Source organism: Thunnus maccoyii, chromosome 13, assembly GCF_910596095.1.
Source record: "Thunnus maccoyii chromosome 13, fThuMac1.1, whole genome shotgun sequence".
In the NCBI taxonomy this organism is placed as follows: domain Eukaryota; kingdom Metazoa; phylum Chordata; class Actinopteri; order Scombriformes; family Scombridae; genus Thunnus; species Thunnus maccoyii.
The window spans coordinates 28078071-28106050 of record NC_056545.1 but is presented as its reverse complement, the minus strand read 5'-3'; the positions used below and the strand labels follow the sequence as shown (position 1 = coordinate 28106050).

The 27980-nt window shown below is 40.4% G+C and overlaps 2 protein-coding genes across 6 annotated transcripts in view; one reads left to right on the top strand and one right to left on the bottom strand.

Moving 5' to 3' along the window:
- The first annotated feature begins 896 nt into the window (after positions 1 to 896).
- Positions 897 to 12435, top strand: samsn1b (SAM domain, SH3 domain and nuclear localisation signals 1b). Its single transcript, XM_042431718.1, has 13 exons — positions 897 to 1085; positions 1247 to 1287; positions 1471 to 1551; positions 1814 to 1911; positions 2739 to 2874; positions 2957 to 3369; positions 5962 to 6039; positions 6195 to 6311; positions 8034 to 8166; positions 8396 to 8547; positions 9478 to 9675; positions 9791 to 9941; positions 12131 to 12435. Exons 3-13 carry the CDS (start codon positions 1497 to 1499, stop codon positions 12322 to 12324), a joined length of 1725 nt encoding a protein of 574 aa, XP_042287652.1. The 5' UTR covers positions 897 to 1085; positions 1247 to 1287; positions 1471 to 1496; the 3' UTR covers positions 12325 to 12435.
- A 794-nt stretch (positions 12436 to 13229) lies between these two features.
- The window catches only part of gdpd5a (glycerophosphodiester phosphodiesterase domain containing 5a), a 28925-nt gene continuing 14174 nt past the window's right edge, over positions 13230 to 27980 (bottom strand). For 3 of the 5 annotated variants that reach the window (XM_042430115.1, XM_042430116.1, XM_042430117.1), the window contains exons 3-16: positions 26650 to 26753; positions 26387 to 26480; positions 26242 to 26301; positions 26049 to 26147; positions 25442 to 25535; positions 24332 to 24477; positions 20937 to 21019; positions 20497 to 20647; positions 19698 to 19928; positions 19233 to 19378; positions 18779 to 18926; positions 18284 to 18366; positions 16815 to 16927; positions 13230 to 14520 (exon numbers count right to left, since the gene is read on the bottom strand). In XM_042430115.1, the coding sequence (XP_042286049.1) occupies positions 14429 to 14520; positions 16815 to 16927; positions 18284 to 18366; positions 18779 to 18926; positions 19233 to 19378; positions 19698 to 19928; positions 20497 to 20647; positions 20937 to 21019; positions 24332 to 24477; positions 25442 to 25535; positions 26049 to 26147; positions 26242 to 26301; positions 26387 to 26480; positions 26650 to 26753 (1644 nt within the window). In that variant the 3' untranslated portion in view covers positions 13230 to 14428. The remainder of the gene's footprint in view (positions 14521 to 16814; positions 16928 to 18283; positions 18367 to 18778; positions 18927 to 19232; positions 19379 to 19697; positions 19929 to 20496; positions 20648 to 20936; positions 21020 to 24331; positions 24478 to 25441; positions 25536 to 26048; positions 26148 to 26241; positions 26302 to 26386; positions 26481 to 26649; positions 26754 to 27980) is intronic. The other 2 variants (XM_042430119.1, XM_042430118.1) reach the window with 2 other exon arrangements.

The following is a 27980-nucleotide window of genomic DNA, read 5'->3' as shown; positions in this document are numbered from 1 at the left end:
GAGTACTTCTCACATCCGGCCTTTTCTTTTCACATGGCCAGGCATTTTGACTGAATTGATGTGATCATGGCAGCACGCTGACCTGCACTACCCTTGGACTGAGGAAATTAAGCACAAAAAGTACACCAAAGTGCTTGGATATTGATTACACATATTTGAGTGACACGCTGTACATGCAGCATAATTACATCAGTGTGGATGCCAAACCATTAGATTAGAAGACATGCTCTTCTCCCCCCGATGTAAGGCTCTTCATTGATTTTGTTTTGTGTAGTCGGACTGATGATTGATTCCAGACAATTCCTCCTTGATGAGCCTCAACAACAGCATATAGTTAGTCTGAAAGATTGAACAAAGCCTGATCGCTGTACTGTATTTAAACAAAAGCTGCTGTCACTATGGCTGCTGATGATAGTTTTTTTTTTCTCCAGGAGGGCTCCACAGAAAGTGTTTATGAACCAGCCTACAGCCAAACACTGAAAGAAGTCCTACCCAAGTACCAGTGCAGTCCTCTTCTGAGGCATAAACATGAATGGGGTGGCTCAGATCCGTCCATCAATTCTGTAAGTTTATTATCTTTCTATTCAGATTTAGACCTAATCAAACATTGATGTTGCAACATTCAAACCATTTTGAAACTGCAGAGTTTAGAGAGTGGTGGCAGCTTTAGAATGACTGCTCTGCACAACCAAGGGTCAGCTTCTGGAAACTGCCAGGTCGAGGTGTGACAGAGGTGTTGATTTGAGGTGTGGCATGTTCACTGGTACATGTCGCCTCTTTTAGACTGAAAATAAACCTGTTCCCATATTGTGTGTTGCCTGGATCCTGTGCAGCTGATGCAGGTGCAGGCAAAGCTTTGCAACAATGTAATTAACAAGGACAAAAGGCACAGAGAGCAGAGAGCTGCACACTAGCTGGAACAATTTGCAGAGTCTATCGGATAATGGCTAGTGCATCTGATCAAATGGACTTTTTATTGCTTTTCCTTCCATAATTCCTTTCTTTCTAGTTTTGCTAAAAGTTGTACTTTGTTTCCTCAAGGACCGACCTCAGAGTACAATCAAATTAAAAAGGAACAATCGAAGGTATGTGAGTTTTCATGGCTCATCTTCCTTCCATTTTTTCCATTTCTTACTTATAATTCAAATAGATTCTTTGTAGTTTTGTTTGTCTTTACTCATATCTCATTCTTCAGAATCAACTTATTCCCTATTAGGGAATTAAAACATTTGTCATTTCATTTTAGGTCATGTCTACCAACGTCACCCTTGGACAATGAAACATTAGGTTGGTACAAAAATGATCAAAGCCAACGATGTTCATGTTTTTAATGTTATTTATTACCTCTGAATGGTTAGGACTTTATGCAAACCTAGTAACTTTGTTCTCACACTGCGTACATTTTGAACCCAGCTACAATGTGACAGCTTGTCATCTGCTTCTCTTTCCCCTCCATGTTGTCTGTTGCAGAAAAAGACATTAATCATGCCTGCTGGATGTCATCTTGCGACAAGAAGGACTTATCTCATCAAAATAAAGTCCAGAGCAGAGGTAAAGAAATATGCCTACCTGAGCAATTTCACTATGAAACCATCGTCCACTGAGGTTAGAGACTACACCAAAGAAACCGTTGATGTAGACTTAGTGAGTGTATAAGAGCTGAAGGAAACAGATATAAAATGGTGAATGTAAGACTAGCTGGTATTATCCACCATAGGATCACTGTTAATAGCATTATTGATTTGTATGTTTGACACTATGTGAATTAAGATGAAATAAAGCAGTGTCTGACCTGTGTGGACTGATCCTGCAGAGACGTGTAAAGCTCCCTGTCAGAGCGGCATGTTGACAAGAGATGACAGAGTGAAGGAGCTGAACTCTCAAAGGACACAGACACATCTACCAGCTCAGGTAAAACCACATTACTGTCACCTTACAGCAGGTTTCACCCTCCACATTATGGTGAATATAGTATAGTAGCAATTTTTAAAATAACCCTATAAGCAAATATCCTCTAAATCCTCACATTTTGAATTGGAGCCATTGCATACAAAGCAATATTGGGCAGCGGATAATATTCCCATTTTTCACACTGTCATTCACACATAACAATCACTTCAGCACCACAAATGATAATTATTTGCAAAGCTGTGCAGGTGGCAGAGTTTAGTCTTTTGTAATCCCGTACCCACATGACAGCGTGTGCATACCTGGCGAACCTCGAGGTTTGTGCACATGTTAGTGCACGTGAGAGAAATGACAGCAGCGGTTGTTTATCTTGGTCTTCTTCCGCTCTCCACTTACAGCAAGTGATGGAAACATGGAATGGATTCAATGACAGTAAAGTATTCGTAAGGTGCTACTAAAAATACCATATTAGGCCCTTTTAGATGTTTTATCAGATGATGTTTAAATGTGTCAAATCACAGAAATCTGGAAAAAGCTTCAAGTAAGTTAGTAGGTGTATATGGTTCTGCCAGAGGCTTGAGAAGGGAAAGAGTGAATGCAGAGTTAACGCGAGGGAGGTCAACTGTATGTCAGCCAAATCAGATACACTGTTCACTTTAATCTGCTTTATAATCGTCTTTATAAGGCCCTTTTATATCAGCCCCATGCTCTTTAGGACACTTGGATTTGCGCTATTTTCATGCCAACAGCTGATAGTTGAGAGGGAGACATCACAACAGGACAGCAATGCTTTGAATGCTTTCAATGCACTTATTGTTTCTTTATTTCAGGGCGGTGAAACTGCAGCTGACACAGCAGAATCAATGCACACAACAAGAAGACTAAAGAAGTTACAGAATCTGGTGCAAGCAAAGAGGGGGCATCAGAGCGGAGCAGGAAAAGGGAAGAACACATCTGAGAATGATGGTGAGTTATTGTGGATGATGTTCTTTAACCTGTGCAAGAGGCTGTGTTAGTGGTATAAATAATAATATCTGCTTATTTTCAGATGATTTGGCAGACGTGTTGAGTGACAGCAACCCAGTGCTCACCTGCATCGGCCTGGGTAAGAGAACAGAGAAGAAACCCTGTAAAACGGCTCCATCACCGCAGCAGCGGCAGCAGCAGCAACAGGCCAAAGATGTGTATGAAGATTCAGAGGAGGAGGGATTTTGGAGCCCACGGGTTAGAGATCATCTGTGGAGCCCTTTTGACTGTTCACAGCCGTGGAGTCCCTTCTACCACACCTGCCAACAGCCTCGACATGAGCTGTGGGGCTGCGGTGGTACCTTATCGCTGCCTCGGACGACAGAATGGGATCGTTTTGAGAGTTTGATACAGGAACTGGACAGCAAACAGTCAGATCTCTCTCCCCCACAAATGATCCGCTCCATCACAGATCTGCACCTCACACAAAACACAGTAAGATATACGTGACACATAAAATATCTAAATGGCTCTGATTGGACTCGGTACTGTAAGCATTTATTTCTGCGGCAAAGTACAGTGCAGGAACTCTTTCCCGTGCTGCAGTTTATCTGTAGCCTGCTCCCAGATCTCTGAAGTATCATTAAACTGTGCTTTGCAGGGCCTGACTTTCTAATTGCATCACAGAGCTCTTTAGGGAACATTTAGACTAACTGAGCTGTGATTTAAATTTCCAGTTAATATTTGTTTTTTAGTGAGTATTCTGAACCAGAGGTTTTACAGCCTATTTCCAGCCTCAGTTAGCACAGTTAATGTGTCATAAACTTGCTAATTAATCATATTGTATCATAATCATAATCACATGAAAACAAAACAGTAAAAAAAAATTAAACAGTACAAGCAGATAATAAATATGAACTAGTTAGACAAAGAATATTCCTCATATATATGAGCTAAAACATATCTATTCTTAAGGGTGGATTGTTAATAAATTATTACAACATTAATCTCAGAACAACAAGAGTAAACAAATTTTACATGTATACAAACAAGTTACATAGAATTCAGAGGGAACAATAAGGCCGACTATTGAAATGTTAGTGTTCACAATTTTGATTCAGAAGAAGGAAATATTTGTAAATGTTTAAATTGTAAGAAGGAGGGAGAATTTCAGATGTGCTGTGGGATTGTGTTCCAAATTTTAGTGTATGTACAGAAAAATGTTAATCCGTAGTTGTTATTAAAAGTGGATATGAGGTTCAGTTCATTTGTATCCGCTCTGGTGAAGAAGTGAAGAAGGGAGGAGGTGATAGTATTGTTGATAATACAAATTAATACCACTAAGCACAGTATAATCATAAAAATTTAACAATTTAGATTGCGAAAATACTACATATGTCAAAGGAGAAAAAATTTAAGATGGATTTTATAAGCTCTATTGTAGAGTCTGGCTATTGTTTCAATAAGTTCTGTGGTAATAAGAGACAGAATTGGGAGACAGGAGGACATTTTTGAAAGTATGATGCCATGAAGATATGTATTAGAAACAGAAAGTGTAAGATAGGGCCTGATCTGGTTGCAAACATATATTTTTCTTTTTCAATTCTTTTATTAGTCTCTGGATATGTTCACATATGAGGTGGGTGTCAAGATAAACACATAGGTGTTAGAAGTGTTAGAAGTGTGTAGATCATCCTGCTGAAACTGGCTGATGCAGACTTTAATATCCCAAAGAGATTATATAAGATGAAGATGTGTAGCTCACAACATGTTCATGAGTAACAGTGTTCTGTGGCTCTGACAAAATCACCCTAGTGATGCAAATTAAGTCATTTTCTCAGACTTTCTCACTTGAGTATGGGCTTGGAGACAAATTTATAAGCCTTTGTCTAGCGGAAGATGCTTCTGAGTTGTATTATGGGATGTGTGGGATGCAGTGTTTTTGGAGTTTGACCCATAGGAACTAAAAGTCAGGATATTTGATCTCCGCTGCTTCATTTTGACAATTCTTTTTTAAATCTTTCTCTTGTGAGTCTCCCAGCGCTGCAGAAATACAAAATTAAACTGCTGCAGTGCCACTTTAACAGTATTGGAAAATGTAGTGCAAAGTACAATTTATCTCACACAGTTCATACAGGTCAGAGGAAACATGACCAGTTCTTTCACGACTTGAGAGCCTGATGGCATCAAGAGACCAGTAAAAAAGATCTTATTGTACTACACATCCCTGGGGAAGTGTCTTGTTGAAGTATTCTGTTATCTTTGGCTCAGCAGGAACTCTTCTCTCACCTTTGCCGGTGGTGGAATTATGAATAAACCAGCTTTTGTTCAATACTTCATATGGGATCACATGACTGCATGTTTCGCATGAAAGAAACTCAAAAGCACTAATATATTATTAAACTGCCTCAGTGGGGTTAATAGGTTTCATATTTCTGCAAATGGTCAGGTATTTGACCTGCTGTACTGTGTGAAAACTCCTTCCTTTTTCTATTAATATGGCATATTATATTAATGGACACAATACACTGCAAATATGAAATGTATCCACAGTTGTATATTGTTTTCATCATTAAGGACAATGGTATTATAGCTGCTTATCCAACCACTCAGTGTGTGACAGAGAGATCTCAGTTCACTAACGTTAGGAAACGATCCAAGAGTCAGTGTAACAGATGTTGTCAGAGCAGCACTGAATGACAGCTAAACTGAAGCTAGTGGCCAACCGGTCCTGCCTCCCCTTTAACGACACCTCTGTGGTTTATTATGTCAGGAAAAAGTAAGAATATAGATCAGCAGAATATTGAATAAACTAAACATCAGTAGAGTAAATAGTACAAGATCAGTGTAACATGATTAGTCAAATACAAATCACAATATTTAGACTCAGGATATAAAAAAATGTACCATATCTAAGAACTGTCCAGCTGCCAGAGGTTGACCTAATTTAAGAACACAAACCACGAACAGAGAATAAACACCAACTGTTTATGTTGTGTGGTCACGTAAGAATACACATTGTAAACAGATAATATGCCCATCTGTCACCAGATAACACACAATTTAATCTCTCTTTTATCCCAACAGTTAACCAGATTTGGGAGATTTGACGCCTTCAGACAGCACTCGCCTTTGATGAAAACACAGGATAATGGAAGCTCTCTGGTAAGAGAAGAGAGCTTGTCTTTCCAGGAATTTAGCTTCCTAAAACATCCTCCGCACCAAGCCAAAGATGATTTTTAGAGAGAAAATGTACATTGTGTTTATTTGGCAGTTGTGGGGGAGCCGTCTATTTACAGGGTGTTTTGTTTTTTAAACAGGATCAGAATGGTGAACCAACCAAACTGAAGCTGCAGGGAAGGGAGATGGAGACCTCATCACAGAGTGACAGGAGCCACATCAAGGCCTTGCCCGAAAAAACTCTGACAGCCATCATCGTATGTCATGCACTCTATAAAGCTTATGTTAATACAACCAGTTTTAAGTTCACGGTGCCCTGCATTTGCTGCAGTTCACACCTAATGAAATAACATCTGTTCCCAACTAGACACTGCTGTTAGCTTCACACCTGTTCTGCCAGACTGCAAACTATCAACCAACCTATCGTTTGCCATTTTACTGAAAGGGCTTCACAGAGAGTGTTAAAATTAGCACTAAAAAGTACAGCAAGACTGACAACCTGCATGACATGTGGCCACATTATCTGTCAAACCTGGTTCAGAAATAAATATGGCTCTATAACATGACTATGGCAGGTTTTACCTGATTATCCATCATATTTTTGTTATTTAAAATTGTATTTTCATCAGTAATAAATACAATGAGACTGTTTGAATGATCATTTAAGATCCAAATATTTAAATTATATATATTAAATTGCATAAATTAAATTTGCCATTCATGAATGACTTGCCAAAATATGTTTTAATTATATTTTTGTGTAGCACTTTATGGAGAACAAAATACATGCTTAATTGTATGAATCATTGTATGAATCAATGCAGGGTGTGTCAAGAATTCCTTTAGCTCACCATAGACAAATGAAAGTCACTATGAGTTTATGTGATTACGTAACATTTATTCATCAGTTAATGATTGTTAATATACAGTCATTCATACATTTATATGCTAATTTACATGCCACCAAATTATCTGGAACCCAGCATGCATGTGCATTTGATCAGCCTCTCTGAAAGCATATTCAGATCACAAACATCTGCATGTTGCTGCGTGACTCAGCAGTCTTTGTTTATGTCACGTTTCACATTTACCAGTAAGGGAGTGGCATATGAGTTTAAAAAAATATATGACATTATATTTTTTGGCACTCTGGGGATGTGTCTCATGGTGTTCGGTCCAGCATCACGCAAATGTTTGCATCTGACTACCACTTTGATAAAAACAGCTTCATTTTAGAGTCAAAAATAATTAGAGATATCATAAATTAACTTTTAGACTAGTCACAAATGGTATCTGCACTGTGAATCCCATCAAACTGTTGCATGATACAAGGGCAATAATATGACATCTCACTGACACTAGTCCACTATGTCACACATATTTATAGGATCAGTGTGCAGCTGTGTCTGGTTGTATTGTCCTCTTGAGAATTTAGGCTATTTTTAGTAGTTTAGTAAAAACTAACCAAGGATCCAGTATAAAACAGCTTTAGACTCTTATAATGCAATCTAATCATTCCCAGGGGCCCCCTGGATCCAGTTCAGTTCATATTTAAGTGTGTCCCATCCAGAAATTTACACTTGAGAAACAGCTCACTGAGGGACTGATGCAAGTATGGTCCATGGTGTGACCATCTCTGCACAGGAACAGGAAGTTAAAAGCTGAGCACAGATAGTTGGGGATTATGCTCACCACACACCTCCTAGGTCTCAGCTATAAAAAGCAAAGAAACTCTTGCGGGATTAAGTATTTTCCCTGCCAGAGGAGCTGCGTGTCCCAGCATAAAGTGGGATACTGAGCTGTTCCGTCACATGACGAATCAAACGATGCAGCTTAGGGCCTTGACTCAGCTTTCTGGCTGGTTAGCTTTCTCTTTTGTTTGTCCCTAATGCTTGTAGTAGAATATAATGAATGACAAAGAACAAAAAGCATGTACTGAGGGCAGAATAAAAATGTGACTTGATGTTTTTACTGTGCAGAATGGAGAAACACAGGAAGATAAAGTGGAGAAGAGGGAGGTTGGAGGCGGGTGGCCATTTACAAAAGGACACAGGCGGTCCAGTAACTCGTTGGAAAGCCTCTACAGCCTTAACAGTAGACAAAGCTCCTCAAGTAAGTACCAGGCACAGGACCAAGTGTACTCTTAACACCACAATCCAATGAATTATGCAATCCTTGCAAGTATCCTGTTACTCCCCATTAGATGCACTAATTTGTAGAGCTACACTAACCACTGATGAAGTGATTGACATGTGGACAACTCAATCAGTCGCCTAAACGGCAGAACACAGTACTTAGCTCGTCCTGTATTGACTCTCATTGTTTGTCTTCTGTTCCCCAGGTGGAGTCACCAGTGGGTCAAACTGCTCCAGTAACAGAGGCAGTCTGAGGCTGGAGGATGATCTATCCTACACAAGACAGTTCTGTGGCAGAGCAAGAGTCCACACAGACTTTGTGCCAAGTCCATATGACACAGAATCCCTCAAACTTAAGGTAAACAAGTCTGGAAATTAAATGGTAACGAAAACTGTATAGACACTCTCTACAGGATGAATGCTAATGACTTTAGTGATCCCCTGACTTTTTGTCTAGCCCCACCAGCGGGTATATTTTCTCTCCACGTTGTGTAGTTGGATTGGCAATAAATTTTCTACAGACATTCATGGTTAACACATAGACGATTGTCTCAAAAACATCAAAGGGGATGTATCCTGATGACTTTATTAATCCTCTGACTTTCCTTCTAGCGCCACCATGAGGCTCATATTTGTGGTTTTGAGTGAAATGCTTGACAGAAACTGGATCGATTGCCATAAAATTAGTTTCAGACATTTAAGCCCCCGTCAGGATGAATTGTTGATCCTTTACTTTTACTTTTTTTTTGACTTACTTACTTGCTTTTCATTTAGCACATTTTGTTTATGCAAATTTTGGTTTGGTTTATGCAAATTCCTGCAAAACTACTGACATGCCCATCAGCATCCTTCAGCTGTAGGCCTACTTTGCATTTAGTGCTAGTTAGCAAATGTTCGCACGCTAATGCACGCTAAACTAAGATGGTGAACATGGTTAACTCTATACCTGATAAACATGCATTTTATCATTGTCCTTGGGGTCATGTTAGCATGTTGATAGCAGCATTTAGCTCAAACCAGTGCTGTGTATGCCTTCAGCCTCACAGAGCCGCTAGTGTATCTGTACACTTTAAGTCTTGTTACTAGCCAGTTTGGAGACTATAATAAAGCATTTTGTATTTACTGTGTTTTGAAACTTACATTTGTATTATGTGAATCAGTAGCGTTTCTGTCTACCTGCCCTGGGACTGCAGATGAAAGTAGCTATAGCTAATTCTGGTACAAATTTCTTCTGTTCGTATATGAGATTAATGTGTTTTTTGTCTTTTTTTGTAAATGATTCATTCAGGCAGGAGATGTGATTGACATCATCTCCAAGCCTCCCATGGGAATATGGACAGGCATACTGAACAACAGAATAGGAAATTTCAAGTTCATCTACGTGGATGTGCTAACAGAGGAGATACATGAGGAGATACAAACCCACAGACTGAGACACAAATATAGATCAACTATCCATGAAGTGTTAAAGCGCCTCAGTTTAGAGGTATTTTGTTGCTTATTTTTGTTACTGACTGATTTAATATGGCAACATTATCATCTTCCATACAAGAGGGTGTTCATTCAGCATCTGAATGTTTCATCTCCTCTTGCTTTATCAGGAGTATTCCTCATCTCTGCAGCTGAATGGTTACCAAACAGTAGATGACTTGATGAGGCTGAGGGAGCATCACCTGACAGAGCTGAATGTGACTGATCCAGAGCACAGGCATCGTCTGCTCGCTGCTGTCGACTCCCTGCAGCAACTGCGCTGTGAGTAATGAGAAACACAGAAAAGGTCATCTAAGGACAGTGTCATCACGCACATTTTGTGACATGATAAAACCAGAAAAAAGACAAGAGACAAGTGACATTACACCTCAATCAGAATCAGAATCAGAGTCATCTTTATTGGCCAAGTATGTTTACACACACAAGTAATTTGACTCGATTTAGTGGCTCTCAATGTACTTACACATAATAGCAAAACAACAACCTTCAAAAATACACACAAGGAATAACTATATACAGGTGAAACTATATAAACAGGATACAAATTGTGCAAATAAGTAAAGAGTACACGGAGTGATTAGTTAAATATTAAATTGTATTTACATAATGTATAGTAGGTGGTTCTGTACAGTATATACAGCCTGTTCAGATATACAGTAGTGAGTGAAATTTATTGCACATTTTGCATTTTAGACCTAAATAAGTATATATCATTTGTAGGTACAATGGGTATTATAGTGTTCCCGGGTTATTGCACAGTGCCACAGTGATTTAACTGTTCATAAGTGTGACAGCGAGGGAGAAGAAACTGTTGCTGTGTCTGGTGGTTTTGGTGTATAGTATTTTGTAGTCCCTACCAGAGGGGGGAAATTGGAACAGGTTATGTGCAGAGTGTGAGGGGTCTGCAGTGATTTTCCCTGTCCGTTTCCTGACTCTGGAGGTGTACAGGTCCTAGATAGTGGGCTGGTCGGCACCCATAATCTTTTCTGCAGACCTGACTGTCCGTAGAAGTCCCTTCCTGTCTGGTTTGGTGACCGATCCAAACCAGACAGTGATGGATGTGTAGAGAACAGACTGGATATCTGCAGTGTAAAACTGGATCAGCAGCTCCTGATGCAGGTTGTATTACCTGAACTAGCGCAGGAAGTACATCCTCTGCTGGGTCTTTTTAATGACTGTGTTGATGTTGGACTCCCACTTCAGGTCCTGGGAGATTGTAGATCGTAGATCCCAGATCCCAGAGATTGTAGATCATCTCCCCAGTTTTGAGCATGTTCAGCTCCAGGTTGTTGCGACCGCACCACAGGGCCAGCTGTTGGACCTCCAGTCTGTAAGCAGACTCCTCTCCGTCCCAGATGAGGTCGATGACTGTCGTGTCATCTGCAAATTTCAGCAGTTGGACAGACGGGTCTCCTGAGATGCAGTTGTTGGTGTAGAGGGAGAAGAGCAGCAGGGAGAGCACACATCCCTGTCAGGAAGTTTGTGATCCACTGACAGGTGGAGGTAGGCACAGTGAGCTGGGTGAGTTTAGTGAGGAGGACTTCTGGGATGATGGTGTTGAACGCCAAGCTGAAGTCCACAAACAGGATCATTGCATACGAACCTGGGCAGTTGAGGTGTTGCAGGATGTAGTGCAGTCCCATGTTGACTGCATCATCCATTGCCCAGTAGGCAAACAGCAGGGGGTCCAGCAGAGGCCTGTGATGTCCTTCAGGTGGGTCAACACCAGTTTCTCGAAGGACTTCATGACCAGAGACGTCAGGGTGATGGGCATGTAGTTGTTCAGTCCAGTGATGGAGGGTTTCATGGAGACCGGGATGATAGTGGAGCATTTGAAGCAGTACCTCACACAGCTGCAGTGATCTGTTGAAGATGGGGGCCAGCTGATCAGCGCAGACTTTCAGACAGGAGGGGGACATGCTGTCTGAGCCTGGTGCCTTCCTGATCTTCTGTCTCTGAAAGAGCTGACACACATCCTCTTCCTAGACCGTCAGTGCCAGTGGGGAGTCAGGGGGAGGGGGTGGGGGAGAGGTGGTGTGTTAAAGTGGGCTGATCAAACCTGCAGTAAGACACATTCAGGTCGTCGGCTACTTGAAGGTTCTCTGCAGTGTGGGGGGAGGGTTTCCTGTAACTGGTGATGTCCTGCAGGCCTCTCCACACTGATGCAGGGTCGTTAGCTGAAAAAAGTAAAGAAGACCGGGGGGAGTTGTGGTACCCGGGCCACAGCTCGTTAAGGATATAACGATAAGCCCAAAGAGAGAGAGAGAGAGAGAGAGAGAGAGAGAGAGTGTTTCTGTGAATAAAGCATGACACATGAGGGCAGCGGCTGCAGACAGATAGGCCGTTCAGCTTTAATGCACAGAAATAATAGCTTTAAAGGATTTCTTACTGCTCATCTATTCAACTTTGTGACAGTATCCAAAAAAAAACCCTTCTTCTCTACTTTACAGCTGATTGTCAGTTGCAGAATGAGGCCAATCAGGGGGCCGAGACCCCCAGCGAGAACATGAAGGCAGATATGAACAACTGCCCAAGAGACTCCGGCTGCCACATGCCATCTGACAGCCCTGACAACAGCGGAGAGGACACAGACCTTCACTTTCCCTCTGAACACCCTCTACCAGCTGAGACGACAGCTTCATGAGAACAATCTCTTCTTTCAGACGCCTGTTTTATTCCTTATGTTGCTGTTGAGCTGATTTATGATTTTTTTTTTTTACTTCTTGCAACAGCATAATTTCAATCTACTCCACTGTTATCTGTAAATTGTCAAATATATATTCATTTGTTTCCTGAAATAAAACATTTTATGAATCTGTTATCTTTTTGGAATAATTATATTTTTACTGTGGCTTATAACAAATGCAGGTTAACATTACAGTTAAATACTTAAAAACTAAACTATTTGAAGTAGCAGTGAAATTATGAGATACTTTATTGATCCTGATGGTTGCTATGGAGCCCCTGAAGCCTGAAAGATTATTTCATTTTAATCTGGTGCACACAAGATAACTAAATATTATCTTTTGGGACTTTGGGAGCTCTGTAGTGGTTCCTGATATTATGCATAATTTTAATGTTAAGTGAAAATCTTCAGCTGCAATGCTTTAATTCAATACAGGGATTGCATCCTGCTACCACATTTATTGCAAACTTTCTAGGCAGTAAACATGACCACTACCATAGCAACAAAGTGCTGTGCATCTTAACGTCGTGTTGTAGCCGGCACTTCACCAACGAAGGAAGTGACAAAATAAGATAAAAAATTATCAGTATTTTACCCATCAAGATCAAAACCAATTAAGATAAGTAAATAAAACCATATGCTGCTGCCTGGAAATGTCTTAAATATTCTCATTCTTTTTTTTTTGTCTTAACTATTAAGTGTGGTGGAAATGCAATTTTTAAACATTTCTGATCTATTGTTGTTGAATCCAAGATTTTCTATTTTGCAAGTATCTTTTTTACATTTGTTTGTTATACGTCTTCCACAAAAAGACCACCCGCACAAACTTCAAAGAGAAAAGATCATTTTTATTGATCATTCAACAAGTCTGCAGCTAAAAGTGTGGACGCATCTTGAAATTTGTACCCTTATTTTTAAACTATAGACAAAAAATATTCTACAATATTCTACCAGTCCATCAATTTAACAAAAAGGCAGCCATGTGAAAGTTGTAACAGCTAATATGACTATAAAGTAAATCAATCATGGCATGACAGAAGAGAGGCAGAGAAAGAGATAAGAACATTGACCAGAATATAGTGACCCCCCCACCCCACCCCAAAAAACCCTTATCCTATTAAACTGCAAGAAAATAAGTGTCATACATGCCCTAATCTGTCTGTCACACTTAAAAGAGGACATCAGTCAAAATGATAATAAATGCAAACCCTCTGAAAATCCTCTCAGACGGAAAAAAAAATAAAAACATGTAAAACAACTCATATTTACATCAATGTATAATACAGAATACTACACGGCCCATTCCCTCTGTTATAAAACAACAGTGAAGTAAATGACATGGAAAAATACATCATTACAGCCTTTATTAACTCAAATAAAACTTTTAAGAAGGTCACTCGAGCAAACAGACTGAACTGAAAGTCCTCGTGTTTGTCAGATTGATTTCTAGCCCAAAATTTGTATTAGAAGCAGGTGAAACTTGTGTTTCATTCACTTTTTTTATTACTAGATAACAACGTTCTAGTTTCAAATCTGAAATTGGTTTTAATACAGAACAAATTACATTTTCACCTGGTTTAATTGATTTGGGCTGAAATTCAATCTTACATCATGTTTTTGAGACATTCGTTTACTGATTAAACAACTGTTTAGCACACAAATGTATTACGTCAAAACCTGTAAAACCCCAAAATCTGGTTTGAAGGTGAATGGTGAACAATTTTGATGGAATGTGACTTAGACAGGCAGTCATATGCAGGATATTAATTAACATGGATGTTTCTATCTACTGTAGCAGGGGCTAGATGATGGGAGAGTGCATCACTGCCATGTGGACAAATACGCCTGAAACAGATCCAAAAATTATCTTGCACATAAGTTCATAAAGTGATCAATCAGTAGGCCATAAAATAGACAAGATTTGGTATCTATGCTCTCATTATTTAAAGGGTAAGTTGACCAACATGTCAGTTTCTCTCATGCTCTCCTTTTTGTTCTGACAGTAAAATACCATCCAGCGTGTTTCAACATCTCCATGGTTTCAGGGGAAGTAGTGATGGATTCAGCGACTGAGGCCTCCATGAGAGTATCTCGCATAACCGTTCTCAGGATACAGAGAGAGCTCCTCTGTACTGCTGAGCCCGTTGTTCAGTTCTGAAAAAGAAAGGAAAATGATTAATGATGCTGTAAAATTATTCTTCAAAAATTTAATCTTTTCTTTTCTTGATTTGGAGTTTTTCTTTGTTGATTTGAAGCACTTTTGCCTTCTCTGTTTAGTAGGCAAAAGTGATGGCAAAAACATTGATCAACTTCAGACTGTAGTGCACAAGTTCAGGAAACCCAACCAAGAATAGCAACAATCTCTCTTTCTCCATGAAAGGCTGAATCCAAATGTCAGGACTTCACTGCACTAACAGTCCCAGGAAGTCTGTGAGTGCTGACATCTGTCCAAATCCGCATTCATCAAGTGCACAAGGGGCCTCAAGTGAACTTTCTGCAGACTTCCAGAGAGTCTGCTCAGGGTGCAGACTTTGCTCAGAAAATTACCTATAATCCTGCAGATATAGGCTATGAAGTGATGATGTAAAAGAAAATAATACTACTAATGATTATTATCAATAATAAAAAACATAATAACAATAATATAATAATAATAATAAAATCTGTGAGCATTCTGACCAGATGTGCTGAGTTCAGCAGACCTGCACATATCAAAACCATTAAGAACCAGGAAAGAAAAAGTAAAACACTTTTAGAAATGAGTTACAGGGTCAGATATTTCATTTTATCTCTGTGGAAGTACTTGAGGTCTTGAGGTCCCATCTCAAAGTGTGTTTTATCCCCTTGCGACCCAACTCCCTTGCAGACTTGACGTGATGATGGTGAACACATACGTACATACGACTGAAGTCCGCAAGGGCTCGGTCCACAAGTCTGGAGGATGGACATTTAGATTCAGCCTTTCTTTGATGATGATGAGAGTGATGACATTGATGACATCACTGTAGTCATGCCAAGGCTGGATTTCTCACACAAACTTTAAGTGTGTGACCATGGAAAATATTACAGTATGTGTGCATAACACAAATCATAGGAATGATATAGAAAAGTAAACAGACTGCTTAAAATATTTTGTTAGTTTCATTTAGAGTTTTGTGCATCGTGTTGAAAACAAAATTAGTTTGTCTTCTTGCTGTGTTGGGTGAGGAGCTTTTTTGTACAGTATTTTCTTTTTAGAAACTACAGTGTGATTTTGTCATTTTATGAAGAGTTTGAACACACAACACCTTTTGGAGTATGTATTTGCTGTTTTGGTGTGTGTGTGTGTGTGTGTATATGTGCTGCCACCCCATATAAAGGGCAGAAGATGGTATTTGGCTTTAGAAACCTTTAAAGGGATGTTAGAAAAAGCAGGTCAGCAGGCTGGAGCATGCGCGTACACGTGATATCTTTTAACAAAAACATTAATGAAACAGAGGCAAAAATGAACCCTGGGAAATTCAACAAATAACTTAAGCCAAAGCAAATAAACAAATAAAATCCGCAGGCTCACAGCAAGCTGCCCCCTACTCTCTTCCCTAATCCATCTCAATTAACCAGTGACTGGCCTTTTACCTTCTTAGCCTCACCTGAATAGAACATACCATCTACTCAGATTACCACAGGGTGAGCTAGACTGATACAAAGCTTTCTAAACATGTAGAACAACACTGACGTAGTGTTTCTCTGTTACTGCTGACAATCACAATTTATGATGTGTGTGCAGCTAACGAGGCACACCTGTTGTCACTATCACTGATTAAGCAAACAATCTGCCCCACAAGCACAAAACTCTCAAAAACAGGACTGAAACCCTTCAACAAAATAACATTGTGAAACACTAAATACTAAAATGAAACCTGTATTATTTGTATAACCTGACTGATAAATTAACAGAATCATTGGACTGAAATTAATGATCTAATACACAAAAACACTAACAATGTTGGGAACCATGGCTTAGTGAAAAGAGAGAGGAGCAACCTTTCCACAGTGTGTGTGTGTGTCACCTACTGTATTCTAAAAACTTGACCTTTTCCCTGTTTCTAACTAACTATGCACCACAACAACAGAGAAACACTGTAGCTGGCATTAGTATAATGTAGTATTGGATCTGTTCATCATATTGTAAATAGATGTGCGCATCCCTTTCACTATTACACTATTCATGCTGGTAAAAAACTCTGTGTCAAATATAATCATTTCCAACATTGGCAGCCCCCAGTGGTAGTACTGTGAAGTAAAACTTGTTGTCAGATTCCTCACATCTGCACTTCTTGTGGGAACCAGATGTGACCGGTGTGAACCAGTTTACAACCTCAGTGCTCCATGGCTGTATTAACACCTGGGTTTTATATATATTTGCTCTTTCCAGTTATTTCCAGACATGAATTAGGTCAAAGTTGCACCTGAGAATATGAGCTTCTCCTTCATGATGTTGACGTCCCGACTGGTCCGACGCGTCACAGCGCTCAGCATAATCTGTTCTGGGTTATAGTTCTGCATCCCGCTCATCCTCCACCTGTTACAACACACACACACAATCATATACAAATCACACACATTACGAGCACATGGATGCATTGATTACAGCTGTGTCATTAAACCATTCCATTCAGTAGTTATGGTGTTCTGTAGTCCTTTAAGGGCTATTAAGGTACTGACACACATGAAATAATACACGTATTTAATAAAATATACATTCATAAACAACAGGTAAATAAGTGGAAGAAAGGAAGGAATCGGCCTTGGGGTGTCGGGCAGAAAAAGCACAAGGAGGACAGACGAGGAGGCAGAAACAAAGGCCAAGGCAGTCGCTGCAGTTACCTGATCATATGATAGCTGACAGATGCCAGGGGGCAGCGGAGGAAGGTTGCATGCAGATCAGGCAGAGCACAGGACAAAGTAAGGATGTCAAAGGAGAAAGAGAGAGAGAGAGAGGACAGGAAGACAGTAAGAGGTTACAGCGTGGAGGTGAAACATGGAAACATCCGGAAGACAAAAGACACGGAGGAAAAAAGAAAAGGAAGAAAAGAGCAGAACGAACAGTCAGTGTAGAAGCAGCAGACTGGACAAAGTACAAAGCTCAGCTCACATCCAATCAGACGCTTGTGTTTACTCTTCAGAACCTCAGCTTTTTCTATATTGAAAATGTTGTCAGGTGTCAGCTAACATTTAGATAATATTAGACTGAACAAATGAACTCAGTTATGATTGTTAATAAACCAAAGAAAAACACAGAATTTACTTTATTTGTGCATTAAGCCCAACTGTGTTCACTGAGCAGATAAAAATATATAATTTCAATAACAAGATACAGCAACAAGAAGAAACTTCTTGCTTCACTGTGAAAAAATAATACCTAATGATTTTAAGGGTCAGTTTACCCAAATTACAAACATGTTATCTCACTTACCTCTGCTAAAGTTTTCTATGTCCAAGTTTGGAGATATCTGACAGTTTTGATTAACCAGAATAAAAGGGACATTGTTTCTGAAAAGACATGTTGCTATTCAATGTAAATATAATTTTATTAATCATAGCAGAGGTGTATATCTCAAAATCAGAAAAACTAAACCCAAAACTGAGAAAACGTGTTTTTTTTTTTGTAATATGGGTGAACTGAGACTTTAAGGATCCATGAATTAAATAATATTGTATATATCACAAATGATGTACCATGAAGTAAATGTACTGTAATGTAAACTATATGCAATACACATTAGTTATAACCATGCCAGGAGAATAAGCCTGGTGAGTATGCATGATTTTTTTAAATGTTATTTTTTATGACAGATTTAATGGTCATTGACATTAATAGTGTGTACTGTAGTATATCTGTGACTGTCAGCCTTATCACAGTCAAAACTGTACTTACTTCTGAAAACAGAAAATCCCAATGACTACGGCGAGGGAGACTAGATCTGAGGTGATCCAGATGAAGTCGTAAGCGTTCTGGCTCTGCAAGACAAGAGAAAGACAAGTAGTTTCCAGCAAACACCACTGGAGGTCACCATCGACATGCATGTCACCTGGAGCTAGAGTAACACAAGGCTCTGACTGAGACAAAAACCCTGCTAGACAGCTGCTTCTTAGTTCAGATCTGTGCCCTTGTCTCAACCTGCCGGACTCTTTCCCAGGGTCCTGTTGTTCTCTAACGCCACGCTGAGCTAAAGTCTGCCGCTGAGCTCCCTCACATTTCTCTGCATCCTTGCCCTCGAGTCTTGCTGGGCCCTCGTCAGTCTCTGTCCTCTCTCCTGCTGTCCTCTCGTCTCGCTGTGTGACCTTGTCTGTGTGTGTTTGTTGAGTGTGTGTGTGTCTGTGTGTGTGTGGTGCCAGATGAGAGAGAGAGAGAGTGAGGAGAGTTGTTTACCATGAGCCAGATGGGGTAAGGCACCTTTTGGAGGACTTGGGGGGCATCAGAGGACACAGAAGGCACCCCGCTACACCACAGAATGGAGTAGAGCCAGGGCTCATTCACTGGGTAGACAGTCACACTCACATTATTGGCCAGATACTCCCTGGGGGGAAGGAAAAATAGATGTCAACACTGAAAAAAGGTCCTCTCCCTTTCACTCCTTAGCTCCTTTTACTCCCTTGTCACAGTTTGTCCTCTTACATGATCATTCTGCAGTCACAGGAAAATACAGCCACAAGAGATATAAAACACATTTCTCGCAGGGGAGCGATGAAAACGTTATTCTGCTGAAGAGTAAATATGCATAGCATTTTCATGATGCTGAAGTCAAATGAGCCCTTTCATTGTTCTTTTCCTCCTTTACGGTTTCTATGAGTTCTTTCCTCTAGCAGTGGATGCTTGCTCTTACTGTATGTCTTTGTGGCTGGCCTTGCTGTAGTGGAGGGTCAGGCTTGTGATCCCCCTCTGTCTTATCTCTGCCACCGACAGCTTCTCATTTGCGGTCTGCTGAAACCCTCGCACCCTCCCCCTGTCCGTGTCGGGGGTCCACGTCACCTGGCCCAAACACATGTGACATGGAAAGACCCTGATCAGACAGAATATGGCGTGTGCTTCATAGTGTTACCGTTTTACAGTAAAAAAAGGTGCTACTTGTAGGATTTAAAATATCAATAGAGCAGTGTAACTTTGTATTTGGTGTTGGGGTCAATGTCTGGAGCACTTTGACACAGTTTCAACTCATGACACACTGTATAAAAATTACTATATAGCTGCCAATGCGCTCAGCCTTTCATTTGTTTATGTACTCATTAATCACTGTAGTTACACAAGCAGCACCAATAAGTTATCAAAGAATTATTATGGAGGGACCTACAGTCCTCACCCTCTTCTGGGAGATCCCTGCTTTCTGCACAGCCCACAGCGTGTCCATGAACCAGGTCCGGTAGCGTGGGTGCTCTGGTGGAGGTCTGCGGATGTTGAGCAGTGCAGAGCCATTGGCCCTGGCTGTCAGACGCAGCATTTCCAGCAGACTGCATACCGTCTGGTTGCCTATTCGGCTCCGATCCCTTGCTGTCAGGGTTTCTACTGTCCAGTAGGGGTCACTCTGGAGGCAGAAAAGCAACAGAGAGGCAGACACTGAGATGTAATGGCTCTGAATGTACACTATGTTCTTCTGTTGAGCAGTTGATGTACACATTAAGAATATTTGTCACATTCTGAATTTACGTATACACAAATGTATGCTACTTTATGATTATTTGTGCATTGCTTTGTCTTTTAGACAGGATTGTTGTCTTTTTATCACTATTTTTCTGAAAATCAAAGCTCAGTTATCTCCATTACAAACACCCACTTTGTTCCAATGTCTTGGTCACAGAGACTTAGAAATGATTATTTTTCTACAGTAATCATACTTCATAACCTCAAAATATTGTAAGTCTTCATTATTGGATAATCTAATGTATTCAAATAGCTCTTATACATTTCTACATTTTACCGCTAAACCTGCCAATTTCACTATAGTTTATACCCACCATTTCTTATTTATATTAAAAATTCCTTGCATCCTCCCCTGAACGATGTGTTTCATTCAAGGGGGAAAATGCATTTTATAACTGATGGACTCTGCATGAACAAGTCAGTGTGAGTTGAGGTGAAGTTGATTTCAATACCTCTAAAAACCACTGGCCTGCGTTTAGAGACCGTATCTCTGTCCAGTTGAAGAAAGAGGCATCGTCATACTGTCTGGCTGGAAAGACTTTACTAACGTCCGTGGTTCGCCTCAAGGTGCGGTCTCGCATGAGGAAGGGAACCCCGTCCACACTACAGGACAAAGAATGGTCAAAAAATGTTCCACTTCAATGATGATTTAGTACTTTGGGTATATGACAAGTTATGTAAATCTCATCTTTTCTACTATTTCTTACTCACATATGTTGCTGCATTTCTCACATTAAATTGAAATGTTTCTACCAAAAAACCTATATGTCAGCTGTGGGTGTGTGGATCTATTGTATATGTATATATACAGTATATTTAATTTCAGAGCACTCTGAATTCATTAAATATAAATAACCCAGGATTAAAATGTTGTTAATGTGTGTTAAATAACCTGAGAGTGACGTCAACTTCCAGGGAGCTGGCTCCATGCTGCAGGGCTCTGTTAAAGGACACCATGGTATTTTCTGGAGCCAGCTAGAGCAGAGAGGAGACAGAGAGGAGGACTACTGTCAGCCACTGTTTGTGTAGAAAACACACACATCAAGAGGGAGTGCTAGAATTAAGAAAGAGCATTTAAATAAAGAAGCATGATTTATTGCACACACACATTTGTGTGAGATGATAAAAAGTGAAACTGAAAAGGCACAAAGATAAAGGTCTTTATCATGCTTATCTTCACACTGCATCCTTATCTGTATTATATTTCCCATCGCTATTTATCTATGAATTCTTTCATTTCATCATGTATTTATTCAGATGTTCAACCCAGAACAAATTCAAAAAGAGAAACAGCACAGTTACCAACATACTACTGCTGCATTAGTGCAGTCCATTTTGTTACATCTGCCCCTCGGACAACATCTGCCACACCCTCTATCTCCACTTCAGTGCCTCTCTAACCTGTTGCCACTCCCTGAGTGGCTCTCCCCTTCTCTCTGCCTGTGTGTGTGTGTGTGTATGTGTGTACGTGTGTGTGTTTGATTGTCTGCAGGTGTGCCAGAGTTAAAGCAGAGCCACACCAGCTGCACCTCATCTCTGTAATCAAGCCTCTACAAATACTCAGCTCTGCCACTTCCACCCTGCCAAATTGTAGAATCTGCTATCAGTTAGTGTTGCTACGCTTCAAGCCTCTTTATTTGTTTGCAAATTGCAGTTCTGATTCAGCCTGTTACCTGTATCCTGACCCTTGTCTCCTCTCCCCTGCTGTCCCACTCTGCCTCTGGCCCCTGTATCCTGACCCTCGTCTGGTCAGGTCCTGCTGTTCTGCCTTCAGCCCTGCTGCTCTGCCCTGGAGCCCAGCACAACTCAGTCTCATAGGATCTAACTCTGGACCTGCTTCCTCGGCCCCTATCTTTTTCCATTTCACTCCATTTCCATTACTTTATACCTCCATGCCACTAAATCTCAGCAGGAAATGTTCTACTTTTTACTTTTTATTTTAGTTACTGTTATTATATTTAATTTGTTTGTAGATCTGCAACAACATAAAAATGCAACATAAAAATGCTGCTTAAATGTTGGTGCATCAGTAATAATAACCCAATAATGCACCAGCAGAACAGTGGCCATTCTGCATGCACAATGAGTATTTTTACTTTTGATATTTTAAATACATTTTTCTGATTACTTGTGAGCTTTTACTTACAAGATTTTAAAAGGGGGACTTTTACTTGTAAGGGAGTATTTTTACATAGTTGTATTGCTACTTTTACTTTTAAGTAATGGATTTGAATAATTCCTCCACCACAGGGATTTATGTCTCCTAGCCAAGAAATGTGAATTATAGCCCAAGTGTGTGTGTGTGTGTCTTCTTTGGCAAGCTGGAAAATGACAAGCGAGTGCAAGTTAGCCCCAAAAAGCACTGCAAGGATACCCTGAAAGCCTCCTTGAAGAGTTTAAGATTTGACCTGAAAGGCTGGGAACTCCTAACTCAGAACCGACCTGCCTGGAAAAGAAAAGCCCAGGAAGATGCAGTCGTCTGCAAGAGCAGGAGAAGCTCCTGTGCTAAGTTGAAGAGGCACTAGCACAAATCTGCCAAGAAAGGACTTGTGGCTGCATCTCAGAGCTCTGCATCCTCCCTGACCTGTCCAGTGTGCCACAGAGAATTTGGGCTCAGTTTGGTCTGCTCAGCCATCTGCACACTAACCAAAACCCAACATAATGAGATGTGCCATGGTAATCATCAACTATGACGGACGAACAAGAGGAAGTGTGTGTGTGTGTGTGTGTGTGTGTCTGTGTGCCTTTAGAGGGCAGGAAAGCTCTGAACATCACTGTGCATTTGTTTATTGCTAGTCATCTTGAACAGTATTTGCTTGCCCAGCTGTGAAATGACAGTTCAGTGTGCTGTTGACTCTCACAGCGCCTGATAACAGTAGACTCATGTACTGTGGCTGTACACCACTCTGCTGTGAAAAATACAGTGCAGAGTCATGCACATAGTCTATGTACTCAAAAATAGAAATACCGATTTATCATTGTATGTTAACATATGAATTCTTAAGAGGAAGAATTCACCACAAAATGTATTCAAATACAGGCAATGTTTTGCTTTTTCATACTTTTATCCAGCATAACAGCAGGAAATGAACACCTGACAAGTCTTGGCAGTGTTATGTTCTTCCCACAGAGCAATTACAATTAACAATTTAATGAACGTACATGCGGGGAGGCCTGCCAGTAAGGAGTCTATGCGTGATATTACAAGGGCCTGTACCATATTGCCTGTACCATATCGCCAAGGCATGACAAGATCCGAGGCGAGATTGTGTGGTCTTCTGGTGGGAATGACAGGAAGAGCTGGGTATCGTCAGCATAGCAATGGTATGAGAGCAGATTATTTGGCCAAGTGAGGTGGTGTATAATGAGAAGAGAAGGGGACCAAGCAGTGACCCTAGAGGAAACGCCTGTGGATAAGCCATCTGGTTTGGACACTTCCAACCCTCCAAGATACTCTAGAAGACCTCCCTGAGAGGTAGAACTTGACCCGGCGGAGGGCAGATCCTGAGATACCAAGCTCAGTGACAGATTTAGCAGCAACAGAGCTGAGGACTGACCTGCAGCTCTAGCTGAACACAGTGATTCCATTACCGACAGGAGTGCAGTCTCAGTAGAGTGTCCCTACTTAAAGCCAGACTGATTCGAGACATACAAGTTGTTCTCAGAAAGGAATTCAGAGACTTGGTTAAAGACTGTGCACTCAAGTATTTTTGATAGGAAGGGCAGGAGTGAAACAGTTTGTAGTTTTCAAACTGGGCTAGGTTGAGTGTAGGTTTTTTGAGCAGTGAGGTGACCCAAGCTTGCATAAATGTGGTGGGGAACACACCCATTGTAAGTGAGGAGTTGATGATGTGTGTGACTGCAGGGTTAAATGTGGGGGAAATGGTTTGTAGAAGGTCAGATGGTATTGGTTCCAGTGAACAGGTAGTGGGACGAGAGTCCAGCCAAAGTTTGGAGACTTCTTCCTTGTTGAGAAGGGAGAATGAGGAGAGTGCAGCCCTGTTAGCTGGCAGCTGCAGACTGAGTTGGTCAGGCTCAGAGAACTGGTTACTGATGGCAGGGACCTTATCAGTAAAAAATGAAGCGGACATGTCTGCAGTGAGCAGAGTGGAGGCGGATTGAGGAGTGAGTTAAAAGCAGAGAACATTTTCCAAGCGTCTTCGGCGCCACAGATCTTATTCTGATACTAAGTGGTCTTAGAAGTTTTTAAGCTGGAGGAGAATGATGCTCCTCCATTTAAACAATTAACTGGATCAGACAGTGAGGTCTGGCAGAGCACCAACTCACCATAGGAGCTCCCCGTCGACCAATGATGTCTGGTCGAGGTTTGAGGCTGTGGTGGTCCATGATGCAGGGACAGGTGAATGTGAGTGGAACCAAATAGAGAGCCAGGAGGATGATGATGTAGATCAGCAACACCATCACCTGGAAATCTAAGAGGGAGGAGTAAGAGGTTTTAAGAGTGGCTTTATACATCCATCTCATTATCTCATTGTGACAAAAACAAGTTTTGTCTGTGTTGGTCAGAAGAATTGCTGATCTATAAGGAGTATCAGAGGTCTGGGGCTTCCTCAAGTGAAAACACATCGCTAATGCCGGAAGGTTCAGACAATAACAGGAAAGCACTGGAAAATCAATTTAGCATAGGTCAACAAATACCTGAAATATCTTCATGTGGTTACTTACAGTGAATATGACAATGGTAGAAGAGCAGGTCCGCTTGAAACATCACCTTGATGCAATAAATTCTAAGTGGACATTGGAGCCCTGCAGTGTGCAAACTGTTTCTTTGACTTTGCTCATTTTTAGTCCAGCACCTACCCGCTTCGATATGGATGTGCATGCATACTCCTATCCAATGATAGCAACTTGCACTTGAAACAGGAGTAAAACTATGGTAGATGAATAGTCAGGGGAAGGTATTACAATTCATCCTGTGTTTGTACCAAATTCAGTGCAATCCATCCAATACTTGTCAAGATATTTCAGTAAAATCATATTCTGCAAACCATAAATGTCAAAAATGTACAAAATGTATGCCAATCTATGAAGTGGATATTGAGATACTTTACTGAATAAGTAAAAAATTTGGCCTGCTGGTGGCGTTAGAGGAAGAGTAAGAGGATAACTGACATGAGTAGGATTCATTCTCTAGGGACCATGAATGTCTGTACAAAATTTCATGGCAATCCATCCAATAGTTGGTTGAAATATTTCACTCTGGACCAATGTGGTGTCCTGACCAACTGACCAAGAGACACTAGCATGGCTAAAAATGACCATCAGTCCTTATCAATCTTTATAAGTAAAAGATAAAGAGATAAAACTGAAAGCAGAAATTCAGCACAGGTGATAACAGGGGGTTTTTAGCTACTTGAAATACAAATCAACACTTACTGGATCTCTCTCTGCGGACCACATATCCAGCTACCAACCAGCTGATAGCTGTGACTGTTGCCAGGGCTCCAATGTGCAAGAACGGTGCTGTGGACTGGTAACAGAGCATAAATATAGAACAGTGGTGTTAATTGGTGGTTATTTTTCCAAAAGCATTATCCACAGTACATTTTTGTAACTGTGAGGACATGAAGATGATCAATAAAAATGTCAGAAACAGGCATATAGTACTATGAACAGCACTGTTTCTCAGTGTGTTACAGGGGAAATAAACTATGCTATGCTGTTAATACGGTTAATTCACTTCCAGTGATTCAATAGTCATATTTAGAAAGGAAGCCTTATCATAACAAATACACCATGAAGCAGTTTTTTCGACATTCAAGAGCCCAAATTTTGTTTTAACTGTGATTAATACGTAATTATCAAAACAAAAAAGATTAGTAGCTTTTTCCTTAAAATGTCAGAAAGCAGTGAAAAATACCAAGTATAATAAATCTAGAGCCCAAGTGAGGTCAAAAAGTAGAAAACAAAATAAAAAAACAACTGCAACATGAAAACATGCAGTAAGCTTATAGCAGTCATGTCATTTTGATTCTAGACCAACCTGCAGTGATACAAGCAGGATGTCCCACTCCTCTCCCCATATGTCGTCAACAGAGACAACACCAGAAATGGTGGTGAGCAGCGTAGCCAACACTCCGATCTGTTGAGACGAGACATACAATCATGAACTTATTTCATAATCATGTGTGGATCAAATGATAACAGGTAACATCTATAGATGTAATTCACAGCACCTTGTGAACCCAGTAGAGGTTCAGCTGCTGGCCCAATGATATATGGAAAAGTGCTAAAATCTGAAAAAGAAACAAGATTCAGTTTGATATATCTTAACTGAGCAAAAGTCTGCAAATATTTTGAGGTTTGACACAACACTGTTACCATTAAGAATGTAATGTAGCTGAATCCCACGGTGGTGGATGCCAGGATGGGGATCGTCTCATCCCTCCATTCTCCAGAGCGGTTGTATACTGACCTGGAGTATGACCAAGTAAGGATTGATCTATGCTGATGGCAAAACTAATAAATTCTTATCAAAAATGTCAGTTGTTCACAACCTCATCTGAACTAGTTCCAAATATGGTTTTCATAAACAGCTTTTGCCGTACAGTCACTACAGTCACATAGTGGGATAACTGACTCACCAGTTGAAGTCGTTGAAATCATTTTGAGCCACCAACCAGAAGTAGGCCCAAAAGAGAAGCAGAAAGAAAGAACTGCACAAGAGGATGAACCATGTACACTCCCACTGTAAAGACAAATAAATAGATTTCACACTGAGTCTATTTCATACATATATGAAGAGGTTGTTTCTCAATTACACACCAGGAATTTAAGAACAAGCTCTGAGAAGAAAATGAAAGCTGCTATTACAACCATATTACATCAACAATGGATCAACTTATCATACAGTATGTATAATGTGAAAGGGATTGTTTGTAGTGACAAACCTGCAGTCAATTATCACCTGACTCTGCAGTTCCCCTCAGCTCAATAGAGCTTTATAGCATCTTTTCAGCTCATTGTTTTAGTTCTGTGGCCTGCAGCTTTACTGTGTTGACTGACTCTCACCGCTCTAATAGCGTCCTTTCCATATGCAGCAGGTAGGCTTTAAAATCCCACTGTACACTATCTGCTGAGCACCAAACTGCTGACAGACAAAGTTAGCAACTAGCTAGTGAATCCAGTGGGACAATTAGCAGTAATAGCATTTAGCATGTAGGCAGAAACAAAAAAATAAATGATAATGTTGCTCTGTGTTTGCTGGATGTGTAAATAAGCAACTGTTTTCTATCATGAGCCAAGTATTTCAAGCTTTATATTTCAAAAAGTTTTGCCTCTCAGAGATCACTTTTCAATCAAACAGTGAGCTCAGCATTGTGACAAATATTTCCTTGGATTTTCTCCTTTTTTGAGTTTCTGTAGGTGCAGCTTCTGTTTTTTCTTCAGTTGTGATGGCTCTTGCTCCTTATGCTAACTACTAGTTGCTTCTGCTATTCATGTTTTTGATCACTTCCTGTAATTCCCCCATGGTTTAGAATAGCATATGTTGTCATGATTCCTGCCTCGGTTCTGTTTATATTGTTTATATTGGTGTCTGCAATTGGATCCTCCCCTTGTTTGGCCGGTACACCCTCGTGACACATGTATACATTTATCAGCTGTGTATTATATACAGTATTTAATTATTATTTTATAGCAGGTGAAAAAGGGTACTGTAATGTTAACATGGCTTCTCATTATCTCATATTTTAACCCTTTCCTGTACAGTATGTTTTCTGGTTTGACATGTGGGGCAAAGGTATAAAGGAGAGCTTGTGCATCACTCAAGGACTCTTCTCTTCAGTAGTTAACAGGATTAGAAGCTAATGCCATGTGAGGGGAGGTTTAGAGTATGATAGGCTAGTCAACAGATCCTGTTGCGCATTGATCAGCTTTGCACAACATCGTGCCTGGACTCACCCCTTCCAGCGGC